Source organism: Triturus cristatus, chromosome 5_2 (genome assembly GCF_964204655.1).
Source record: "Triturus cristatus chromosome 5_2, aTriCri1.1, whole genome shotgun sequence".
Classification (NCBI taxonomy): Eukaryota; Metazoa; Chordata; class Amphibia; order Caudata; family Salamandridae; genus Triturus; species Triturus cristatus.
The window spans coordinates 533,120,980-533,146,990 of NC_140588.1; the positions used below are offsets into that span (position 1 = coordinate 533,120,980).

General features: G+C 45.6%; 1 protein-coding gene across 31 annotated transcripts in view; it reads left to right on the forward strand.

The window, feature by feature from the left end:
- CLASP2 (cytoplasmic linker associated protein 2) overlaps positions 1–26,011 on the forward strand; it is a 1,832,463-nt gene that overhangs the window by 319,023 nt on the left and 1,487,429 nt on the right. For all 31 annotated transcript variants that reach the window (XM_085607571.1, XM_085607579.1, XM_085607573.1 and 28 more), the window contains exon 5: positions 20,780–20,855. In XM_085607571.1, the coding sequence (XP_085463697.1) occupies positions 20,780–20,855 (76 nt within the window). The remainder of the gene's footprint in view (positions 1–20,779; positions 20,856–26,011) is intronic.

Consider the following 26,011-nt stretch of genomic DNA (forward strand, 5'->3'; position numbering starts at 1 on the left):
CAGAGACCTGGATGAAAGAGAACTCCTCCCCAGACATCGACCAAGCCTTCCCAGAAAACTTTGCTTGTATCCACATAGACAAGAAATGGAAAATAGGCGGTGGTGTAGCAATCGCCTTTAAAAACCGTATTTGCTGTTCTACTTTTCGATAGCCTAAAATGGTGCTGAAGTATTAGGCTTTTGCCGTCCCCTGCGCTCAGTCCTCTTATACAGGAGTGCTTCCATATTGCCCTCCGGGCTATGCAAGCAAATTTATCAAATCACTAGACTCGATCCTTGAACCCTTAGTTAAAAAATACTCCAATTTCACCATCCTTGGAGACATAAACCTCCGCATAGAGAATTCGGAAGGCGCACTTATCAGAGCCTTCCTAGACGCTACTTCAGCCCTCAACCTCGCACACCAATGATTTGATACTGTCCAACATACCGTTCAATCTACCAGTTGAAATAACCTGGTCTGACCACTTCTTAATTCTCTCGACACCTAAGCTGTTGGGTGACGCCAATAGGGATGCATCCTCTGTTAACCAATGGCTCTTGAACGCTGCCGACTGCATTGCCCCTAAGCAAGCCTCCTCCAAGAAGGAGAGATCCATCCATACTGCACCCTGGTTCTCTTCTGAACTCGGGGTAACCCAGTTACGTGCAGAACCTGGGGATAAGAACATTAGGTGAACAGTGGTTCTGCCACACAATACTTAAATAGAGAAAGTTATTTTTTGTATCCCTGTAGTCCTGAGGAAGACCCCGGGATGATGTTTCTATATTCACACTAATTCCCAAGGGGTCGAAACGTCGACGCATATTTACAAGCGTAACAGATCAGCTTGACAATTACAGTATAAGAGGATAAATTCCTGGTCTTGCTAAATCATACTTTCTATATATTTCACGCTGTGTTTACATGTACTATTGTGTTATATGTTTTATTGGTTATGTTTGGATTGTGATGTGATTGATATATATGTACTGTTTTATATCTCAGTACACTCCAATGTAAACTTGTATTCAACGTTGATATTTTCAACAAGTTATTCCGTTAGGGGTGTTTTACAACATCCATTGCACTGTGTCTGGCAGTGCCATGCGAAACTTCAAACCATGTGGGACTGGGATGACCAGTCTCCGAGATGTGTGCACTTCAACTTGAAACAATACGTTTCTTCACGTGATTCTTCTTATATTAAATAAAACAGTTCACGCTTTTTGAGAGTTCAAACAATTTGCTCAATTTATTTCTTCATCCATTACTTCATGGAAAAATTCATTCCTTTTTTGATAAATTTCTTTTGCAATACAGCGTAATTTATAGTAACCAATGCATTTCGGGTCGTACAGAGACCCTTCCTCAGGGGTCTAGAGGAGAGATACAAAAAAACAGATGAGGATTCAATAATTAATGTGTGTATAGTTCACAGAAAAAAACAATATGTACAGTTCCTATTGTGACCACAATATAGCAGCAGCTCAAGTACATGAATATACCTCTGATTTATAGACTTATTTAAATTCCTAAACTGCATTGAATCCACCAACGTTTAGCAGAAACACATACTAGGTGTGTACGATAACATGCAATCTATGCTGATGATATTCTGTGGGTCATGTGGTACTCAAAACGACCTCTATGCATTATGCCAATTATGGGTTGCTCAAGATATTACCCTTACTTGTTATTGCCTTGGTCAATGCGAGCATTTCTGTAAACTTTGAAGAAGCACTACACGCCGCTATCTGGCGTATGCATCGAAAAACGCCTGAGGCTTCGGATGTTTATGTACGTGTTAGAAATCATCTACAAGACGAAGGAACGTGCATGCAATTAGAACAGGACCCCACGCATGCCTTTCAAACTATTCTCAGGAAAATATTGGATCATGCACTACGAATGGATTACTGATAAAACATACAAGTATCTAGACACCAAGTTTCCTCGTAGACCTCAATTTTACATGCTTCCTAAGGTGCACAAAGATGCGATTACACCACCTTTTAGACCTATTGTCTCCGCATGTGGTTCTATTTCAGAACCCATCGGAAAATATGTTGACTGGTTTTTACAGCCTCTAGTCCAAAAATGGGTAACATATATTAAGGACACCACATCTTTTTTGAACATCTTAAGAACGGTCAGTACAGAAGACATAGAAAACTGGTGGCTATGAACAGTGGACGTCACTGCTTTATATACCTCGACCCCTCACAATGAAGGCATGGAAGCTTTGGAATGGTGTTTGTTGAGAAATGATATGGAAGATGTGAATAAAGTTTTTCTGTTAGAACTTATGCACTTTGCGCTTTACCACAGCTATTTCCAGTGGCAAGACAAGTTCTTCGGGCAATGCAATGGAACATCTATGGGATTTGCAGGGGCACCGTCCTATGCGAATGTCTTTATGTCCAAATTCGAGTTTCAACATATCCTCCAGAATCCAGAGTGGACCAAAGATTTAGTATTATTCAAAAGATACATCGATGATATATTCATCATTTGGAAAGGAAACAAGAACACTTTGCAAAAGAAAATTGAAGTATTGAATTCACATCACAAACTCATCAAGTTCACCTATTCAATGGACAAACAGCAAATAGCATTTCTAGATGTTTTAGTAATGATTGAGAACAATACCATTAAAACTAAAGTGTACTAAGGGATACTCCTGGCTGCCTACCACATCACTTAGCACTGTGAATATGGACTTGCGAGTCCATGAAGAAACCTGAAGGGATCTCATATGGATACTTTTGTATTGCATATAGCAGTCTAGGAAGTGATACTGTTAAATTGGTTTTAATAATCAAAATAATGTATCATTAGTTGTTTTAATTTAGCGTGCCCAGGCCTAGAGTTGACGTAATTGGGCCTCAGACTGCCTGTACTGACATTCATATTTTTGCTATTACGAAAGAAATGCTATTTTATTCTTCACGCTTAAAAAGCCTCCTGGAGTTCTTTTCCATTAATAGAAAATACAGAAATTTGATCTATTTTGTGGTGGTCTGATGAGATAATATATAATTAATTTTGTAGCTTTGGAGGAAGCTGTTATAACCGTACTCACTCTTGAAACAAATCAAGGACTTTTCCTGTTCCTGTTTATGACTCTGAAGGGTTCATTGTATTGAATACTTGCTAAGATGCAGTGTCATTCTCATGGTTTTAGGTTAAGGATTAGCATTAATTATGCATTCTGAATATGTCTCTTAAAGTGTTGCATACAACATATTGTGTTTATTAAATTGATTGATTTGTCATTACCTCATTCCACACGATGTCGTGAGTGTGCCTTTCGCTGTCTGAAAAGATTTTTTAAAAGTGCCCTTATTTAGGAAATGTGCCAGGCATTTTCTAGCTTTCAAACTGAGTAGTCCTCCTGTCAGATTTTATTCTATACTTAAAATATTTTTTATTTTTCTGTTGATTTAGTATTAACATAACATAACGTGTATTTGTAAAGCGCACGTATCACCCAAGGGTCTCAAGGCGCTGAATAACAGATGTATAATGTTACCTAACTCAATGGTACTCATTTTATCGACCTCAGATGGATGATAGGCAGAGTGGACCCGCCGGTATTAGAACCTGTGACCATGAGGTCGAATACACAGGCCCCTACAGTGGATGCATTAGTCCACTGCGCCACCAGACCTGGCTATTGAGGTAGACTTTACAATGAATCCACTTGCTTTTGATGAATTATTGATGTACCTTGATAAACTATCCATCTTTTGCCTTCTGTAATGACTGTACATTTTAAATAAACCTTTATGGTTTGACTTTGAATCGTTGTCCTGTGAAGGTTTGATCTAGAGTTCGAGTTCTTGGGTGGCATTCTGTAGTGACACAAATGACCCGATCCTGCAAACTAGGAGCTAGTAAATAATTGAATTTTCTGTGAAAGAGCCCGCAAAACCATCCTGAAAAGGCCCGCCCTAGTGTGTCCACTTCTCCTTCTCGAAACCCACAGCACACAAGCCTACACCTGGCTCCCCGCGCAGGAACTGGAGCAAGATCACCGAAGAGCACCTCAACTCTGCCCTCAGCCACGATCCTCCTCCCACCACACCCAACGCCAACTCACTCCACAAATGGATCACCGACTGCGCACACACACTCACCCCCTCCAATACTCCGACATACAACACACCATGAAAGCCACCAGTTCACCATGACCTCTGAGAATCCAAGCGCATGTGCCGACGACTCGAGAAATCCTGAAGGAACAGCAAAATCCCAGAAGCACGTTCTGCCTACAAGACCGTCATGACAGAACACCACCAACTCATCAGAACCACACAGAAAATGTTCATTCAGAACAGAATCCTCACCAACCCCCGCAATTCTAAGGAACTCTTCAGCATCATACAAGAATTCACCAAACCCCTCAGCGAATTATCCGATGTCCCTCCCTCCTAGGACTTCTGCTACAAACTCGGTTCCTATTGCCATCTCAAGATCAGAACCTTCTACAGCATGGGTACTCACAAACTTTCTCTCGGGGGCCAAATTTACAGTGTGGTTTGTGGCCGAGGGCCGCACCGGTGGGGGCGGGGTCAGAGGGGGAGGGGCGGGGCTAAAGCAAAAAAAACATTTGACCATGAGGTTGAGCACAGGTCCCTGCAGCAGACGCCTTCGTCCACTGAGCCACCAGACCCAGCATACACAGATCTCTCTCTCTCTCTCCCTCTCCCTCCCCCTCCCTCCCCCTTTCCCTCCCTCTCTCCCACTCCCTCCCCCTTTCCCTCCCTGTCTCTCTCCCTCCCTGTCTCTCTCCCCCTGTCTCTCTCCCCGTCTCTCGCCCCCTGTCTCCCTCCCTCCATCGCCCTCCCTCCGTTGTCCTCCCTCCTCTGTTTCCCTCCTCCCCCTCTGTCTCCCTCCTCCCCCTCTGTCGCCCTCCCTCTGTCGCCCTCCCTCTGTCGCCCTCCCTCTGTCGCCCTCCCTCTGTCGCCCTCCCTCTGTCGCCCTCCCTCTGTCGCCCTCCCTCTGTCGCCCTCCCTCTGTCTCCCTCTGTCTCCCTGTCTCCCTCCTTCTGTCCCCCTCCCTCCCCCTCCCTCTCTCTGTCTTCCTCCATCTCCCTCCCTCCCCCTCCCTCTCTGTCTTCCTCCATCTCCCTCTCTCTGTCTTCCTCCATCTCCCTCCCTCTGTCTCCCTCCCTCCCTCTGTCTCCCTCCCTCCCTCTGTCTCCCTCCCTCCCTCTGTCTCCCTCTGTCTCCCTCCCTCCCTCCCTCTGTCTCACTCCCTCCCTCCCACTGTCTCCCTCCCTCCCTCTGTCTCCCTCCCTCCCTCTCTCTGTCTCTCTCTCTGTCTCCCTCTCTCCCTCTCTCTCTCCCTCCCTCTCCCTCTCTCTCTCCCTCCCTCTCCCTCTCTCTCTCCCTCCCTCTCTCTCTCCCTCCCTCTCCCTCTCTCTCTCCCTCTCTCCCTCTGTCTCCCTCTCCCTCTCTCCCTCTGTCTCCCTCTCCCTCCCTCTGTCTCCCTCTCCCTCTCCCTCCCTGTCTCCCTCTCCCTCCCTGTCTCCCTCCGTCTGTCCCCCTCCCTCCCCCTCCCTCTCTCTGTCTTCCTCCATCTCCCTCCCTCTGTCTCCCTCCCTCCCTCTGTCTCCCTCCCTCCCTCTGTCTCCCTCCCTCCCTCTGTCTCCCTCCCTCCGTCTCTCTCTCTGTCTCTCTCTCTGTCTCCCTCCCTCTATCTCTCCCTCCCTCTCCCTCTGTCTCCCTCTCCCTCTCTCCCTCTGTCTCCCTCTCCCTCCCTCTGTCTCCCTCTCCCTCCCTCTCCCTCCCTGTCTCCCTCTCCCTCCCTGTCTCCCTCCGTCTGTCCCCCTCCCTCCCCCTCCCTCTCTCTGTCTTCCTCCATCTCCCTCCCTCTGTCTCCCTCCCTCCCTCTGTCTCCCTCCCTCCCTCTGTCTCCCTCCCTCCCTCTGTCTCCCTCCCTCCCTCTGTCTCCCTCCCTCCGTCTCTCTCTCCCTCCCTCTGTCTCCCTCCCTCCCTCTGTCTCCCTCCCTCCCTCTGTCACACTCCGTCTCCCTCCCTCTCCCTCTCCCTATGTCTCCCTCCCTATGTCTCCCTCCCTATGTCTCCCTCCCTCTGTCTCCCTCCCTGTCTCTCTCCCTGTCTCTCGCCCTCTGTCTCTCTCCCTGTCTCTCGCCCTCTGCCTCTGTCTCTCGCCCTCTGCCTCTGTCTCTCGCCCTCTGCCTCCGTCTCCCTCCCTCTCTCTCTCTCCCTCTGTCTCCCTCTTCCTCCCTCTGTCTCCCTCCCTCTGTCACCCTCCGTCTCCCTCCCTCCCTCCGTTTCCCTCTCTCCCTCTGTCTCCCTCCCTCTCCCTCCCTCCCTCTGTCTCCCTCCCTCTCCCTCCCTCCATCTCCCTCCCTCCGTCTCTCTCTCTCTCTGTCTCCCTCCCTCTATCTCTCCCTGTCTCTCTCTCTCCCTCCCTCCCTCTCCCTCTCTCCCTCTGTCTCCCTCTCCCTCCCTCTGTCTCCCTCCATCTGTCTCCCTCCGTCTCACTCCCTCCCTCTGTTTCCCTCCCTCCCTCTGTCTCCCTCCATCTCCCTCCCTCCCTATGTCTCCCTCCCTCTGTCTCCCTCCATCTCTCCCTGTCTCTCTCCCTCTGTCTCTCTCCCTCTCCCTCTGTCTCTCTCCCTCTGTCTCTCGCCCTCTGCCTCCGTCTCCCTCGCTCTCTCCCTCTCTGCCTCCCTCCCTCTGTCTCCCTCACCCTCTGTCATCTCACCCTGTGTGTGTGTCAGCCCTCAGCCGGGGCTGAGACAGCTTCCCAGCGCGCACACACACAGCCACACTGAAGCAGCTTCCCAGCGCTCACACACAGCCCCACCCGAGTACTTCACAGGTCGTTAAAAGACCATTTACATGTTAAAGCTTTGTTGTATTTCACCTCTTAGGCCCCTGCAGCTCCACTTTGACAATCACTGGAATCCCCCGGTCCCCACAGAGCAGAGTCTGGGCTGCTGCACCGACACTCTGACAGTGTTAGCTAACATTATTTAATTTTATTTAAAAACACATGCAGGATGTCTGCAAGGTCTGCGGGCCGCCGAGGTAGGCTTGCCGGGCCGCTGGCGGCCCGCGGGCCGTACTATGAGTAACCCTGTTCTACAGCATCTTCAACGAGCAGAACCTAGGGATCGACTCTACTCTTACAACCGGCAATGCAACCCAGCCCACCATCACCGCCTGGACCCCAAGTACAGTAATTTCCCCACCTGATCACCTGACTCTCAAATACGCTGCTGTGAAGCCATCCAAGCCAATCTGGTGGCATCTGAGGACATTTCTTTGTTTGAACCCAACTGCTTCCAAACTGCGGAGCACTGCATCCTGTCACGTGGTCATCTCAAGTGATATTACCTCCTGCTCCGTTGATTGGCTTTGTCGTAGAGGGAAGCCTCAGTTTTGAATGCCTTCTTTAATGTAACCTCTGATCAGCTGTTTCTCTCCATATACAGTTCTGGATGGCCCATGTTTGTGGATTCCGGCAGTTAAACCAGACGAAGATTGCTCCATTGTGCTTAAGCTACAAGGTCGTTGTTTTTTGCTCTACTTTTCTCTAACTCAGGTTTCAGTTCGCTCTGTTGCTTGGCCTGAGCCACGGTGATATCCTCTACTTGGGATATACAATACTCTGCGCTGTCAAAACAAGGTTTTTGCTTATCAAGCCATTCCTTCTTATTATCCAGTCTCCTAGTAAGGGAGTCAATTTTGGTGTAAATTTGTACCAAGTTTCTGTTCCTTTACAGGAGAATTGGGTGCTTCTACAGATTCACTATCCTGGGCTGGCTCTGCTGGGTTTCCCAGATCAGCTTTGCGGTATTGCAACCTGAGAGCTTTCTTTGCACTTTCTAATGAGTCTAGAGTGTTATTATTCTATTTTCCTATGTTGTCCAGATCTGGCAAGATATGTTTTGAAGGTAGTATATGCTGGGGGCTATGGGCTCCCCAGAATATGCTGCAGCTCAGAGACAAGTAGGTCTGTCCATCCCAGACTAGCACGATCAGCAGATCCTATGATGGCGTGGAAGCCACGGATGCTGGTCGTTGAGCTAGACAGTGGCTCCAGATCCAGGATGTAGATCCCAACTTGCTGTGTGGCAGCCACAGGGGCTTGTGTATTTTAAGGCAACAGGTATGTAGTGGAGTAAGAGGTTAGCCCAGCAATTCCACAACCCCAGTCAGTTCGACCTGGGTAGGCCTCAATTCAGTCTAGCCTCACTTCAGTTAGCCTCACTTCAGTTAGCCGACAGGTAAGGCAGGTTTGGAGGGTGGTGGGTGGGTGGGTGTGGATGGGGGATGGACACCCCTAGGTTTCAGCTCCCAATGTTCATTCCACTCTACCGAGATCAACAGTTATATAAAGATAACCATCTCAAGTGGCGTGCGCTCAAGGCCTTGCAGACGGGTAACTGCTTTTACAACACTGCATAAGCACGCACGCTGTTTCCCGCAAGCTGATCACCGCTTGCCTTAACCATACATATGCCTTAACCACACATATGCATGGTTAAGACAGTCTGCGTTCTAGCTGACTGGGCGGGGAGAGGAACACGGAGGATCACTGCAGGAAGGACCGGGATGGTAAGTTGGGCTAGTAGGTGGTGGGGGTGGGTTTTAGGGCTGGGGGCCTGTTTTTAGGGCTCAGGGCAGGGGTGCTGGGGTCGGGGTAGTATTTGTGGGCTAGGGGGCCAGATTTTAGGGCTCAGGTTAAGGGGTTCAGGGTAGTTAATAGGGCTGGGGTGGGTAGATTACAAAGCATGCAGGTTGAATTTTAGGGCTCAGGATGCGAGTGGGACTGGGGGGATCTTTACCACACACATACCTTCACCAATCATGCCTTTTCAACGAAATTTGTTATAAAGGAATGCGTGGTAAAGACGCAGTTATTGTAAAGACTGTGTGGTTAAGGCAGGCATAGTTGTGTTATACAACCCTTTCAGACTCACTTCCTCCTTCGCTGCAGAGCCACCAGTCAGGAAACCGCCTCTAAATATGGGGGGCAGCAAGATTCCAGTCAGTTGGTCGTCACGGTGCAGGTCCCCACTACACCGCTCAGGATCACCTGTTTGTCAGTTCATTACCGGGCCCCCTACGACAGGCCTGGCTGCTCCTAGATTTCGAATGCCGCACAACCACCTCCGCCACAGTCGCTGGTTTTCCTCTGGCTTAATTTTCTGGCCTTGCTGCCTGCCAATAGTATCTACGCTGTGCACCCTCATCTGCGTAGCGTGGAATGCTCAGTCATGTAGTTTCAATCAAATGATAGCTTGAGATCAGGATGCATTTTACAGATTTTTCCCCTGGTCTTTGAAGGTGCCTTAAACCGTGGTCATCTTGATTGGCACCCTTTAATGCTCGCCCCCAAATGTGATTGCACTAATTCCTGGGTCAACTGGTTGTAGCCACGGCCTCCTTACAAAGAAATGAGTTGAAAGAAGAAGGTAAAGAGATTAAGCACCTGGCGACATGGTTAAGCATCCAGGGAATTATTTATGGAGTCCACCCAGGAGAGGGGGAGCATGGGCCAGTGACCATAGTGTATCTAGCCACAGTACAAGCACTGAGAAATCTAGCCGGGAAGGTTAGGGAGCAATCATGATCAAGGGAAGGTATTTTCAACTGAAGAGATACTGGCCCCAGTGGTCTGTCATCATTGTCTCTACAAACTTTTCCATGTTTTGGATGTCCGTCAATTCAGCAATCCCCGTAATTCTTATGTTATTTCTCCTCGACCTAGCTTCCAAATCCTCATTCTTCTGTTTAATAGCATACAATACCCCATCTATTCCCCGGAGTTTCTTGTCCATATCTGTCTGCCCTTATTCCGTCTCTGACACTCTTGTTTCTAGCACGCTCATGCGGCCCTCCTGTTTTACCGCTCGTTGCGTTATCCTGTCCATTCTCTCCGCAAGCGAGTCCATTTTCGTGTCTAAGCCTTGAAGGCTTGTTTTCAGATCTCTGAACATCGCTCGAATGTCCTCTCCAGGTGGGTGGCTAGTGGCCCCATCTTCGGCTGTATCCTGTTGACCAGTGTCACTATCATCCGCTTTGTTGTTCCTCCTGTCGAATGATAACTTGGGCTGGTGCGTGTCTGGTTTCCCCATTATGGCGATCTGTGCCGGCTGTGGTGTAGTTCGTGCAACAGACGACTTAGTCCTTTGCCCACAGCACCAGAGCCTGGCGCCCCGCACGGACTGCCACTTGTCCTTTCATGCCGCCCAGGGGTTCGCTGCTATCCCCAACCCCACGTTACGCAGGCTTTTTCCGTCAGGAGTGTAAGTACAATAGTTGTGGGGCGCGCTGCCAGATATTCCCTGTCACTTGCGGCCGCACCTCGCGAATACTTGAGCGGCCGCGACCTCTGTACTGGCCGCAAGCAGTGTGAAGGGAAGTATTGACTGCGGTGACACCAATACACCTGGGTAGCACCCCCGCAGTATCGATGAGCACCAGCTATACTTGTTCAGAACGACAAGTTTGTTAGTGGCTGTAATTCCTGTTGTGCGGGGTAGTCTGCCGTCTCCTGCTTCCAACGCTTGCCCGTCACCACCAGCAGACCTTTATCCTAATAGCCTACTATGCCTGCGGTATGCTGATTATAATCCCACGTGTCTGTAGCTGGGTTGCCGCTCAGTGCGCCACCTCGGTATTTGCCACACCAGCTTCCTGCCGTTGCTTCTAGTTCGCGCAGCTGACCCTGGCATCAAGGTTAAGCGTCTTCTAGCGCGCACAGGACCACAAATGTTTTTAAGTAAAAAATAATCAAGCCTTCCGAGCAACGACCTGTACCTTACGCTATCTCTGCGTATGCTGCAGCAATCCCGCTTCCTGTCGTTTCGCCCTCGTACACGTCTCCAGCCCCGTGACTGCCTCCTTTATTTCAAATTATGTACACCCCAGCTTTAATACCCGGTCACTAGTGTTTAGCAATTCCTTACTGCTTCCACTTGGAGTATTTGTGGTGAGCGCGGGTTCCACGTTGATCGGACTTGCAGTCTTTATTTGCGCCTAACAAAATGGAATGCAATCAGACGCTTCTTTACGTCCCGATTCAGCTATTGGGCAGGTAGTAGCACTCCTCCGCGTATTCGTACAGATTTGTGGTCTCGCTTACACACAGAGTGTTTACGTTGTCACAGGCTGCACATTAATTACAGTGCGGACCCCCAGTCACTGCCCAGCGATCAATGGCGCCCGTTAGAACCGCCCGCACACAGGCACTCTGTCCCCTGTTTTACATCCGGCATCTCATGAGACATGGGTTGCGTCTCGCCCGCCCAAAGACTCATGATTTCGTGCTCGGGTATGTCGCTCCGGTGCACCGCGTGAGTTCCTGGACGATGCGGCTATTGCCAACGCCTCTCTCCCGGTCTCTATGCTCTGCTCTCAGGGGTGGCGCCAATTTGATGTCCCGGCTTTTGTGTGGGTAGGCCTCTTCCTGCTGCGGTTTTCTTGCCTGCTAGCAGCTTCATTCCGGCCCGTAAATGTGCCCTCGCACTGCCAACTTGTTTTGGAAGTATTTCTCTGTTATGGTCCACTGTCCCTCGTAGCATGAACGGGTTTTGTTGGATATATAAGTCTCGGCCAGCGGAGCTGCTCTAATGTGCGGCCATCTTGCTGCACAGCGAAGCCACGCCCCTTCCTTTCCCCATCTTAGATCATTTTTCGGGTGACATATATGCCCTATGAAGTGAAAAAAGGGGTTTCTTCTTAAAAAAAGCAGGTTTCACAATGAGGTAAAGTGTGCGCATAGATACTTGCCAAATATTCTGCAACTGCTCCCTCGGCAAGTAGTTTCCCCACAGCTCCTCAGCCAGAGTGAACTCTCCATCCACGATATCCTGAAGGTGCCAGTACCAGAGTGCTACTTCCTTATTTCCCGGTGCTTTGGTTACCAGTTGATCTTCTAAGATATTGCCTTCGCCCAATGTCGATTTTCTACTTTGCATCCAACTTTTTAGTTGTAGATATTTAAACTTTGAGAGGGTACCCTTCATCAGCCCGTTTAGCTCATTCCAGGGTAGTAGGTTTCCTTCTCTGGTCAAATCTCCCCAGACCTTTAGGTCGGCATTTTTGATTGGTATTGCCAACTTATCATTCAGACATTCTGGTGTTCCTGGTGAATCCCTAATTGGGGCATAGTGGGAATAATTGTCCAATTTCGAAAGGCGTCTAATGTGATACAAAGCGATACCAAAGGGGATGCTGGACGGAGCGCTTGAGCAAATCAAATACTCCCCCCTCCCTCCCCCCCCAGTCAATATGTAATATCAAATCAGTCTGACCCTGTGCCTCATGGAAACAGTCCAGCCCGAACTGCCAAGCCATGTCTTCCCTGGACCGGAAACAGGCATCCTGGGACCGGTCCAGGGAAGACATGGAAAACATTAAAATCCCCTCCCATAATTATTGGGCCTGGGAAATCTAAGAGATTGGCAAACAGTTTGTTAATGGTTCGCAATCATCATGATTTTGGCCATAATAGCCTACTAGCGTTAATGGCCTATTGTCTACTTTGGCATCGGCTATAATGCACCTTCCTCCTTTATCTGATTTTATTTGTGTCACCCATATTTTAGTTTGTTTTTTCACAATTATTGCAACCCCTCTGACATTTACACTCTGATCTGTACAAAAAACTTGTACTTATCTTTGATTTTCATAGAGATCAACACATTCCTTTTTCAACAAGTGTCTCTCCTGTAGAACCAAACTTTATGCAGGGGAATCTCTAAGGTATTGCAGTAACCTATCCCTTCGGCCCTTCACACGTAACCCATTAACATTCCAAGTTAGGATCTGTATGGACATATCTTTATTATTCCAATTCTTCTTACTAATATTGAGGTACTTATTTTGTTTTTCCCACATGCTCCTCACCCTGTGACACCCTTCTACCACCACCCCCCCACCTTACCCCAGAGAACCCGCCCCTGCTGCTTCTTCTTGGACCTGATGTTAGTCCAAATTAGTCTTTTCCTCCGTAACTCCCAGCCCCAACTAGAAATAACTATAAAATTCTGTGCGCATGTCTAGTGAAAATCGGGTTATTATCTTACGACAACAACTTACATAATTCCTCCCCCCCCCCCACCTCGCTTGATACTTTCTAGTAGGTCATCTGCTTCCCTTGTGTTCCTGACCATGTGTATTTTATTATTGTACATTATTCGCAGTGACGCTGGAAATTTAAGTTGCGCAGTTGCCCCGGCTTTTTCAAAGTCATCCATGCTTACCCAACTCCCACTGTCTATCTAGAGTGATTCGTGATAAGTCTAATCTTATTTCAAAAGAAAAGTCGGTGCCTCTCAGAGTTTTTTGTTTTAGAGCAGATACCAGAATTTTTTCTTAAAGCGCATAAGTCTGAAAATGAATAAGAATCTTTCTTGGTTTTGTTCTGCCCAGGTTTTTCCTGAAAGGGTCCCTATGTATTCTTTGTATGTCTTTAGCGATGTCCACTTCACTTTCCTCTACCTGGACTGAGGCTTTTATCAGAGCTGCCACAAATGATTTTAAATCCTCTCTCTCTTTACCTTCAGGTACATTTAATATCCTCAGGTTTTTCCTTCTGCAGTTATTTTCTAGCTGATCAACTTTTGTCCCTGTTCGTCTCTACGCAGTGCCTGGAATTCCGTTCTACTACAGGCAAGGTCTGTTTTTTAGTTCCTCCACTGTGTTTTTGAGGATTTCTGTCCTGTCGGATATCGTATCTAACTTTTTTCCAAAATCTCGCAAAAACCCCGGATTTTGCGCTGATTTGTCTCTGAAAAAGAGAAACAATTCCTGATGTCTGCAGTTAGATTTCCCATCATCGCCTCTAGGTAGCTGACCGATGGTCCGCCCGGATTCCTATTGTCAGGGGTTCTTGTATACGTTTGTCTGAGTAGTATCGCCATTGTGAGTATTTGTGCCGTCGGGATTGTCCATTTTAGACCTTTTTTCTACATTGTCCTAACAGCATTGTTCGCCACTCTCCATATCTGGTGCTATGGTATCTGTAATATCTATAGGCCCCTGGGTGGTTCTGGGACCCTCTAATTCGGCTTGTGGTGGTCTTTTTAGTGTGAGTACCGATGGTTGCACTTCGAAAAAAGAACGCCGAGATGGTGAAATCAAGTGTAGGATCTGCGGACTCTCCTTTTTTCTTTTGTTTTTTACCTTTGTTTTTCACTTCTCGCCTCGATTTTTCTCTTTGAAGTCCCTTATGAAAATTTGCTGGGGATTTTACTGGGAAAACTGAGCCGGACCGAGCAGCTGAACCTTGAGAGGGGGTCTGTCTTTCTATATCGCCGTTTTCACCTCTTTTTCAGCTTGGGGCCCCACTACAACCTGCCCTTTTGGCCCGTGAAGAAAAACCCCTGCAGTGGCCCCCCTACCTCTCAAATCTTGGTGTCCTTCGTCGCTAATGGCGGCTGGCTGCTTCAATGGAGTTGCATCCTCCAAACCACCTGAGCGTGCGGCTGCAGCGTTATGTGCTGACGCTGCCACCACTCGTCCGGAGGTAGCCTCGATCAACCAGGGGGCGGCAATACTGAGACGATCTCGTCAGTAAAACACATTGAGGAGTGAAGAAACTTGCCTGGTAAGATGCGCAGGGTTTAGGGGGTAATTCTGATAAAGCTTGAAGTGATATCCATGATACATCAGCTGGGAGCCTCCTGAGCTTGCAACCTGCGCACTACGTGGCCGCCATGTTCTCCCCCACCCTACTTGGAACTTTTTATCACAGTGAAAAAGGGTTTAGCATGACCATCCTGCTGTGGTGTTCAGCCTCTTGGAGCCATGCCCAGCTACAGCTTCCAGCCTTGGCTTGCTGGTGAATATTGAGTCCAAAGATAAAACCTTTGACCTTGTGAGGCTGCAAATTTATCTTATTTATGAAGCAACCTCCGCGTCTGAGCAACCCAGATTTGTCCCTATTGCAGCTTGTGGTGGTAAAATCAGCAACTTCAGCGGGAGCTTGAAGATGACGTATCCAATTTCGAGGGACCATCACTGACTTCATCTTTCTGTTTTGTCCATTTGGAGGACTTACAGTTCCAAAACATTGTCTAATTTCCAAGGCAAAAGTTTCGAACGATGCGTCATGCTTGGCCTGCCTGTCCCCTGCTCCTTCGCGATCTGATTGAAATTCCAATTAGGCCAGAGCCAGACTCTCAACGTCTGATTAATGATTTGTATTTTCTTTGTGTGTTTTGCCACAAAAGTTTAACAATTCATATCTCCGGTCTCGTTGTCTGACTGTAATCATTTAGGTGTTTTTTTCCCATTAAAATTGTTCTTGTTTTTTGTCAATTTGCTGGGAGTTTTATTGTTTTATTTTTGTGACTTTAAAATTGTTAACACTGTTTGAACTCTTTGGTGAATTGCCTACTGCTTATTTTATTTATTAACATTTATAATGCACAGCCAGATGTAAAAAGCTGGAGAGACGATGGCGGCAATCCTATAACCCCAGTGATAGAAAGGCTTACAAAAAACCTTATCGCTATTTCATTGTGACATTAAAAAAGCGCACAAATCATACATTGCACTACAACTTAGACAGGCAGGAAACTCCTCTAAAGAGCTTTACAAAGTTCTCAACACTTTTTTAAACCCGCATGCCTGCTCATCTGACACCAAACGTTCGCAAGCTCTATGTGATGCTATTTCGAAAACACTTTGAAGAGCAAGTTAATGTTATTTATAATAACCCTCTCAGAGTGGCAGATCAAATGTGCTTAGAGTCCAATATTACCCTCCCAACTGATGACTGTACCTGCACCCTACAGAATTTCATACCTCTTAGGACAGACTCCGTTTGTAAAGCACTGAACGCAGCAAAATCAGGGTCTCACCTAGACTATGCTGCAGCCAGGATCTTAGCAGCTGTGTGTAATCAGCTCGCCCTGGTCATCTGCTCCTTACTCAACCTTTCGATCAGCTCGGGGAGAATTCCTTATTCCTACCCACAAGCAAGCCAATACTCCAGCCACAGTCCTGTCCATTTATCGTCGTATCTTACTGCTTTCCTTATTGAGTAAATTATTGGAAGGGCAAATTAATATTCAACTTGTAGAGTTTCTAGAATCTAATAGGATTCTGGACCCCTCCCAATCCAGATTTAGACCCATGCACATCACTGAACCCGCGCTCATTGCAGTTATGGACCACATTAGATGCTCTCTGGATGAAAATAAGTCATCGCTGCTGGTGCTGCTTGACTGGTCAGCAGCATTTGACACACTGTCTCACCATAGATTGCTTCAGAGGCTAAAGACGATAGAAATCTGTGGCATGGCTCTTCAGTGGTTCACAGGCTTTCTATCGCATAGAACCCAGACCCTCAACCTAGGTCCTTTTAGATCACGCACCACAGAACTCGACAAGGGGGTGCCCCAGGGCTCCTGTCTTAGCCCCAAACTATTTAATATCTATGTAGACCCCCTTGCCAAAATATCAGAGCTTTTTGTTTCACATCTTTCATATGCAGATGACACTCCGCTTCTTATCTCTTTTGATAAAGACCTCCATAATATGACAGTACGTATTGCAGCTGGGATGAAAGCCATCTCTTCTTGGATGACCGAGAACTTTTTCCGGCTGATTTCCAGCAAAACAGAAATTATGCTCTTTGGCAGAGCCACACTGCTCTGGTCCCCTGCCGGCGTAATTAGGCACAGCACCTACCACTAAAGTTACGGTGAAAAACCTGGGCGTCGTTTAGATCAGACAATGACCATGAAAGATCAGGTAGTGGCTACCATTGGCACCTGCTTTCATATAATGCGCCTGTTGCTAAAAGTCTTACCTTTACTTCCACTTTCGGTGTCGAAAACTTCGGTCCAAGCGTTGGGTATTAGCCGCCTGCACTATTGCAACACTCTACTAGCCACTACTAATGAGTCTCTACTTACCAAACTTCAAGTGGTCCAAAATACAGCGCCACGCCTCATCCAAAATCTGCCTTCCAGGGCTGCCTCTACTCCCCTTTTACGCTCACTCCATTGGCTCCTGGTGCGTAAAAGAATATTTTTCAAGATCTGCTGCATAACGCATACATCGCTGATTAGCTTCAGATCTAGTTATCTGGCCGCAAAGCTTACACCTTACCAGCCAGGCAGACTCCTAAGATCCACTAACTAAACCTTTCTTACTATTCCTTGAATCAGGAAATCACGCACGGGTGGTAGATCTTTTTCCTACTTGGCCTCCCTGGTACTGGAACAAACTAACCTTACATTTACAATTTGCACAGATCATCTTAAATGTAGAAAGCTTCTTAAGACCGAGCTGTTTCTAAACCAGTGTTTGCCTTCCTCGCCCGAGTTCCTTGCTGCGCCCAGATACACCTCCTGGATTGATTTGTGCGCATTATAAGCTAAAATAACATAATAGCAGAATCCTGGGGTCACGCTTCTAGGTGCTGTTTATTTTAAATGCTAATTGTACCATGAGATGAACCTAGGTATGTTAAGGTTTAAGAGGTGCACCCTTCTTTCCAAATCAGTTACCCTCTTTCTAACAGTGAAGAAAGAGGAGGTCCGGGGAGAGATCTGATTCCTTAGAGCCAGTCCTGCAATCAAACGCTCATGTTTTTCACTAATGGTGCCAACCAGCAGCCTGGAGATGCCTCCTTGCAGGCCATGTTGGTGAATTGGCACATACCTCCTGCGTGCTCTCACCCACCATGGGCAGCCTCCACTCCTTAGGGAGGAAAGCTCTATCACTGAAATTCTGGTAACTGAAGTCCGTTTATTTGACAATGGCATTATGCCAGGTGTCTTACCCAGCCCCCGCCGACTGACTCTGACATAAAAGGATGACCTCATCAGTCCGAATTCCAGGAAGTGGTCTGCAGAATATTTGAGTGACAGAGATTTATCAGATGCCTAAAATAAAGAAGTTGAAGACCTTTTCCAGATTTCGTGACCTGTTCATCTGATTCAGATGATTTGCTCTTTCACACTTTTTAATCAGGTAGTAATACTTGCACCCCAAACTTTAGTTATTTGTAAATAGTGCAGCATATAACTTTCAACTTACACAGTCATGCATGTGCCCAGGGCCTATTTCCATCCTGTACATGTACATTCCAAAACACAATGCTGCATATAACAATGGTGTTATCAGTGATGTCAATACTGATGTCATTACTAATATCATTTAATGTCATGAGAGATATAATGTGTGAGGTAGTAAGCTGTGCATGGCCAGGGCACGATTTATAGTTCCATACACTATAACTGGTGAATTTCAGTGCCATTTATTTTTTTAAATAGTAGTTTTTATATTATTCCTAGGCTTAACTATACCGTCACTTTAACCTTTATTTTTGTCAGTGAATTTCTATGATTTATTTAACGTAAATTAAGATCCTTTTACCATAAAAAACGATGTCACTTTAACCAATAGCATTTTTAGTGAATTTCAGTTTTTGTGGTCATATTCACCAAACTTCCTCACTAAGCATACTTTTCCCCGTTTGGAGGAAAGGGTTGGCTGCAGAGCCTGACATGCAGCCTATCCCTCCACTCTACCCCCACCCAGTGGGCAGACAGGACTCTGCTGTGCATGGCCTCTGGGTTGGCAGAATGGCCTGGCCACAGGCCACATGCTGTGCCCAACTGCTCCCTGAGAATTGCAAGAGGTGCAAGAAAATGTGGAGGCCCTGAAAGGCACGAGCTGCTAGGAGGAAGAGGACATCAGTGGCATTCTGGTAGCGTGTTGTTTGGAAATCTATGCCGAATGGTAATGTGGGCTACCTCACACACATTCTGCTGACAGGTTTCTGGTGTGATAAAAGATTTTAAAGTTCTCTGCAATCTCTGAGGCCTAAGCTGTCTCATTACTTTCTCCTCCTTTTCATTTCAGTTGCTGTGGACTGCGCTCATAAGTTCAGAATGTGAATGAGCCAGCAGTTCAAAGCAGGATAAAGTTACCTCTTTATTGAATACATTGCTCTAAACTCTCTATTATCTACCCCTTCATGCCTACCCGTATAACCAGTGACCTGAAAAAGTATACTGATTGAAACTGCAAGGGCATGCACACTACAGGAAAGTTGTGCGTTCTATACATGATTAAGGCATCTATATGTAGTACTGATGTGCAGAACTTTGAAATTGACAGTGATAAGTTTCCTGCCCCAATGTGCCATTGTGCCTACAAGTTGATAATGTTAAGAGATTACAGACTAAAATTAACAGAGCCATAGTAACTTCATCAGTCTACCTTTGTGTCAAAGCTTCCTAAAATAAAATAATTCTTATTTGCTATCCAGATAACATGACTACAGGAGACCATGTTGCTTTCTCTGGTCACTCAATAAACCATTATGATCTTACTACGTTATTGAGTACTGCTTGCCTCTGATTTCCAAGGTGGAAATATTCTAACTGCCTTCACCCAGGCCAAACTGATTGAATGTTTATCATGAACTCTTGTTTTTTCCTTCATTTCTATTTGTAAAAGTAATAAACAGAGTAGTGCTTTTTAAGTTGCCGATGTAGGGGAGCTCCACTTCGGAGACACAATTGCTCAATAAAAACATATTGCAATAGCTCTTGCATTTACACGAGTTTGAGCTATTGGCATTGTACTTGACAATGCTTTTTATTTATGTTTTGGTTTTTAAAACCTAAATAAAAGGCATTGTCAATAACAATGCCAATAGTTTAAACTCATGCAAATGTGAGCCCTTTTGCATTCCACATGCTTGAAGGCATTGCGGAGTTGCCCCCTTCTGTCTCCCATGGCCCCTGAAGAGCTCTACGTTTGCTACAATAGACAAGCCGGTGGTCACAACTACGCACAAGAGACCCTCCTGCAGTAAGAGAAACTCATTAAAGAAAATAGTGCTTACAGACTAAAGAAGATATACCGTGTAACAACTGAAGTAAAAGGGCCAGTCCTCTTTGGAGGTTACAAATGAAGACAAGGCGGTACTAAGGAGGGACTAACAAGCCTAATAGCAAATCAGAAGCCAGCATTTAAGAAGGACAATGACCCAAGCCAATGACAGATATGGGCGGAGAGTGGGCAGGGCTTCAGGTACATTCACCAACACAGCATGCCTGCGCTGCCTAGGCTCGACCTAATGAGGGGTCGCCAGTTATCTAGAGGTGAAATAATTCAAGAAGAGATTATTGAATATGACTCCAGAGACTGTAATTGGAAAACTAGGTTTTATCTGTCCAAGTGCAGGAACTCATGTTTTATATGTGTATGTATAGTTTTTCCAACTGCTTGCTTCAGTAGTTTGTTCTTTTGCGTATTAGCTACCATCCTTTATACATTGGTGATCCTAACTACCGGTTTACTTCAGATACACTTGTTTCCGCCTCATCTTTTCTCTGCCTGTCGAACTGCTACCACTGCTTTTTTTGCCTAGCATAATCTGTTACAGCTTTCATGTCACTTCTTATTCCTCTGTGAACTCTTTCACACTTGTGTTCCTTTCACACTACTTGCTAGTAAAGGTTGGATCAAACTTCTGCTGTCTACTTGCTCTGCTTAATTTTTCTTTAAAAAACACTTTGAGGAGCACTTTCTGGCTATAGCTTATCAATTATTACTGTGTTGTAACAATTGAGTTTTGTTCTTATATGAAATAACGTTTTGCTCTCTCTGTTCTTTTGTTTGAAATTGTATTGCCTGTATCCAAAGCAATATAATAAATGAATAGACAATTCTACAGATGCACGTTAACTTGAATGTTTTACAATACTGTTTTAACATTTTTACATTCATCAATATCCACATAAGTCTATTTCCTTTTTATATATATATTTTGCAGCTATGGTGCACAGCAGCTAGTTTTGAGCAAGTTGGTTCCACACTTATGCACATTGTTTGGAGATTCCAATGGCCAGGTAAGGATATATTTTAATGTGGTTTTACTGTTATCCTTACACTACTTTTATTTGTGCTAATCCTTCTTTCTGATTCTATCTCGCTTTGGCAACTGGTCATTCAGGTTTTCTTTTGTAATCCTTAGTGAATGCAATACGTTCACTTTAGTACTGAATATATTTTTATCTGTTAGTTCATCTAGGTATTTATAATTTATACAGCCCCTATAAATACACTTGCTTTGGCTTTAATGCTGTTTAAATAATAAGGGACACGTACACTTAAAAGGTACATCTGATGAATACTACTAATTGAAGATTCCTCTCCTTAGAATTCTCCACAAATTCCAGACTGGAACCGCAAACTTTTCTTAATCAGTGCTTCGGCACACTTCTATTTGGCACAGTGTGGCTCTAATGACCGCAGAAGTGACGGAGCGGAGATGCTTATAAGTGCCACCGTTGTGTGCTGATGTCAGTTCCATTCTTCAAGTGCCTCTGGATGCAGTTCAAGAGCTCTGCTTTTGCTAGTCTTCCGATGACTTTCAAAATACATTTTAGCATGCTTGGTAACAATATCCTCTTCCAAAACCACATGCTCCAAACCATTCTGCAATGGCAGAAAACAGAGTTCAGTCACGGACCGACAAGAGATGTGTCTCTAGTGTTTGGGTTCCAGACCACAACTCGAAACCATGAGATAAATGTGTCCTCTTGAACCCAAAGATGATCCTCGACTGGAAGACAAAGTTGTATGTAAACTTAGACATGAACACTTTGAACCCTTTATATAAATTCTGCTTAAAGGTGGGAGCTTGGTCCCAAGGATGTTTCTGTGATCGGTTAGATTCAATCTCGAAGTTCTCCATTAATTTGAATTAGAAGTACAGTCACAAACATAAAATAACTAAGCAGGATTCAACCCCATCCTTCCACTCTGAACCTACAGAGAAGGTGCAAGGGCACCTTTTTGTTGTCGGTACATGGAGCTGATTCTTCAATTGATACCGGTGCACCCGGTTCCCTCTGGTGCACCTTTGGGCTCCAAGGAACCAAGGAGGTTCAGAGGATGGATCTGCCAACAGTAACCCAGTAGGGTTGCTGCTGGCAGAGCCATCTCTAGCACCTCTGACCCCTTGGGATCGGATTTGGGCCCTGCACTGACACTGGTACATATTTCAATTATATCTCCAAGACCTGCATCGGACCCTTACATATCGATGTCACGGATGCAGGAAAGAGGATCCAGGGCTGATAAGTTTCAGACATTGAAGCAACTTAAGCTTGCTGGTGACTGATATTACGGTAAAAAAAATCACAAATGTGCATCCGGTTGTTATGTACTTTGACTCCGACTCACTGTCTTTACCAGGGTGTACACGCAAGGAGAGGTTCCATTATCTTTATGGCTCTCACTGACATGAAAGGATACCCCAGGATGTAGATGAAGATGGTGATGATGGGGATCACATTTTTCCCTCTTCAGTACACAGGTGATGCTTTCTACATGAGTTTGCAGGAGGTCAATGGGCTTGACACCTCTCCTAAGGCAGGGCTTGAGTTTCCACTTTGACCACCATAAAAGGAAGTGCCTCCTTTGAAGTAGTGGTCTGGAAGACAGCTGAGGTTCTGGATTTACAGCTGTTTTTAGTCGAGACAAAGGACAATTTACATCCTGGCCAGCTACTTCTGAGCCCTTGCTCCATTTCAACGAGGCCCTCGCTGATACCTTCATGACCACTTGGTCAAAGCCTTGTTCCTGCCCACCTGTAGATAGGCAGGTGACCAGGCGTCACAAACTGACTCTTGGCTACCCTGAATTTCTAACCAAACATCATACTCCAGAAAGCCTTGTAGTTCAGGCCTCAACCAGTAATGTGAATCCTAAGTCATTCACCACCACCCCTCCAGAATGGTAATCCAAGAGGTTTGAGGCTTTTGGCAAACATATGATTTCCTCTGCCAGTCTGGCATTACAGTCTGTAAATGCTGTCTGTTTACTCTTATGATATACACCTGCCCTGTGGGATTTGGCCAGCAAGATTTTGCTGGCGGTCATGGAAGAAGTGAGGTTTCTTTGACTCAGACCATTTATGATGGACAAGACGCCACCAAATGTTTTATCTACCCTGGATTAGATACTGCTGATTGACTGGTGAGGGTTGTTGACACTAGTGTTGTACTGCGTTGACACGCATGGATGTGTTCCACAAGATTTTCCAGTGATGTACAGGCCTCTATCATGGATATGTGCTTTGACGGGTTACACCTTCTCAGTGAGAGCGCAGGCTCTGTGTTTGAGCGCATTAAGGAAAATAGAGCTATGGCAAATAACTTTTGTCTGTTGATTTCCTGCCAAACCATATATAGGCGTGTTTAAAAAGTAAAGAGGTTATTCCAGAGGACTGCCACTCAGGCAAAGATAGCCCCTACAATTAGTACGATAGTCACCAAAGTCCTTTTGAGGCAGTGTGCATGGTTCTGGCAAACTCTGCATGGGTCAGCAAGGACATCAGTACTCTCATTTCTCTTTCCCCACCACAAACACCATCAAATTGCTTTAGCCTTGCCCTCAGAGACACATGCACACCCATCGGGGGCAGGGTCCATCATGCTCTCCCAAGACTGTGATCTATCACATCTGACCAGGACATTCTGCCTATCCATGATTAGAGCAGCTCTGATGTCTCTTGGCCTCTTAGCCTCCTGTATGTTACTTGTAAGCTACACTCGGTGGCTAATGTGGGCTCTGGAAAGGAATCCAAAGTTCCAGTGGACCCAGCATTAAGAAACTGACAAATGTCATCCAGACTTTGAGTAAACTGCTCACAATCTGTAGTGATGGCACTTCAACCAAAATTGACCCTGCTTCAGGTCCTTCCTCTACATACAGCTGGCAGATGCATCCCTGCTGATCTGGCGAGATCATATAAGGGAGGTTGAGATCAAAGGAATCTGGTTTCCGTCAGAAGCCCAGCTCCACATCAGTTTATTGAGTTGTGGGCTGTTTATCTGGCTCTGAAGGCCTTCCTGCCGTTCAGTACGGAGAGGAAGAAGAATGCAGCACTCATGATGGTGTTTATCTGTGAACATCCTAGATATGTAATTTGAGTAATGGATAGGGCAAATAGCTTTGACAGTAGCAAGGGGCCTTTAAGATGCATTTTTCATGCACTGGAATTCAGTAAACGCTCATACGATGAGCTGAAATTGTATCATACTAGCGAGCATCCATGACGAGCCTTGCTGCAGCATTTTACAGCAGCAGCCTATGCGTTAGGTATGCAGGGAGGCCGACAAAGAAGGCTGGTAAACCCCAAATGTATTGCCTAAAGTGCTCTAGACCCCATACACATGCGAGTGCCTCACATTCTATTACAGAATGTTTATCTTCTGGGGGTCAATAAGCGTGAGGCAAAAGTGACGGCCTTTTCCTTTTCTGATTCACTAATTTAAATCAAAACCGCTCCTACTTTTCCTTTTAGGGTCAATCTCTTGTAGTGCTGGAGCATGCTAAATATCATTCTTTATTTCTTGGAACGCATCTTGACCCTCCCTTGACCATTTAAATGTATTTTACATTTTTAAAAGCAAAGCTGTCTGAAAGGTTTTTGCAGAGAAAATAGTCACAAACTTTTGATAAAGTTTTGCTAGATGCAGGAATACTCTAACTTCGTCCTTGTTTTTTGGGGAAGGTGCATTCCTTATAGCATCTACTAGTTCAGGTTTGGGTTTCATTCCTTGCCCACTCATCACATGACCGAAGTATGTCACCTCTTTCCTTGCAATGATTTGCTATACTCAGCAGTGAGACCCTTCCTATTTAGAATTTCCAAAACCTGCTGAAGTTTCAAGTCATGTTCTTTTTTTAGTTTTACTCATCAGTAGGAAGTCATCCTGAAAGAAAATGACGTTCTCCATTCCTTTGAATAATTCAGCCATTAATCTTTGACACATTGCTGCTGCGAGTCCAAAGGCTACCCTAACAAATTAAATAAACATCCCAATGGAGTAATGAAAGCTGTAAGTCTTTTGCTGGTAAGGTGTAGTTGGACCTGATGATAGGCGGCTGTAAGATCAGTAGTCGTGAACCCTTCAATGCCTTATATATTCTTATTAAAATCTCTTAAATCTACACATAACCTAATCTTTCCATTGGCACATTGTGCCACAACCAAAGGCGCAACCCAACAGTAAGATTTTACAGTCTCAAAAATACCCTTTGATTGCAGTTTTTGTAATTCTTCAGAGACTTCATTCCTAATGGTCATAGGTATGTGCCTTGCTTTATGAACGCAAGTCATAGCATTCTCTTTTAAAACGAAGTTATGGTGAAAGCCTTGCAGCTTTCTATTTTTCTTCAGAAAACAATTCCACAAGTCTTTCATCTTCCTTGACCCAAAAAATTAGGACCGGTTCGGGACTATTTGGGTCTAAAGTAACACCTGCATCGCTTGCTCCCTCTATTCCAATACTGAAGGACCTTCTTTAGATACTTAAAGCTTACATTCAGTTTGTCTACCTTTAAAGTCAAATATCAATTTCCTGAACCCTGTATCAATAGTTTCTCCTGTAAAGGTCTTAAATGCGTTATTGGGGGTTCTAAATATTCACCAATCTTTCCAATGCTTTTTTTCTCCAATACACTCTTGTTGATTATTGTATATGGGGAGCCAGAATCCGCTAACAATGGTCATTTTTTTCCTCCACAACTAATTTCATGTGAGTTTGTTCTTTAAACCTTGAACCCTTGATGCACCTGCATCTACACCAGCTTCAGACACCGCTATTTTTGAGTGTTCTTCGCCTACACTCAACACACATATTCATTTCAATTTCTTCCATACTGTAAGATTTTGAGTCCCTTTTACCATCCTGGAACTTGACAATATTGTCTTTCCTTTTACGGCATACTTTGTAAAAGTGACCCACTGTACCACAGCCTGTACATTTCTTATTGCGAGATGGACACTTCCTATCATTGACAAAATAACCTGTGTTAGCACATCTGTAACACATTCTTGACAATGAGCTTGTGTTCACTTTCTTCTTAGCGTTGGAGAACTCCCTGTGTGAACTCACAAATGAGTTACAAGTCTGCTAATGAGAGACTGCAATCAAACACAGAGGTGTATTTATTTAGCGTAAGCCTTGGAGATCTAAAGCATTTAGCTTTC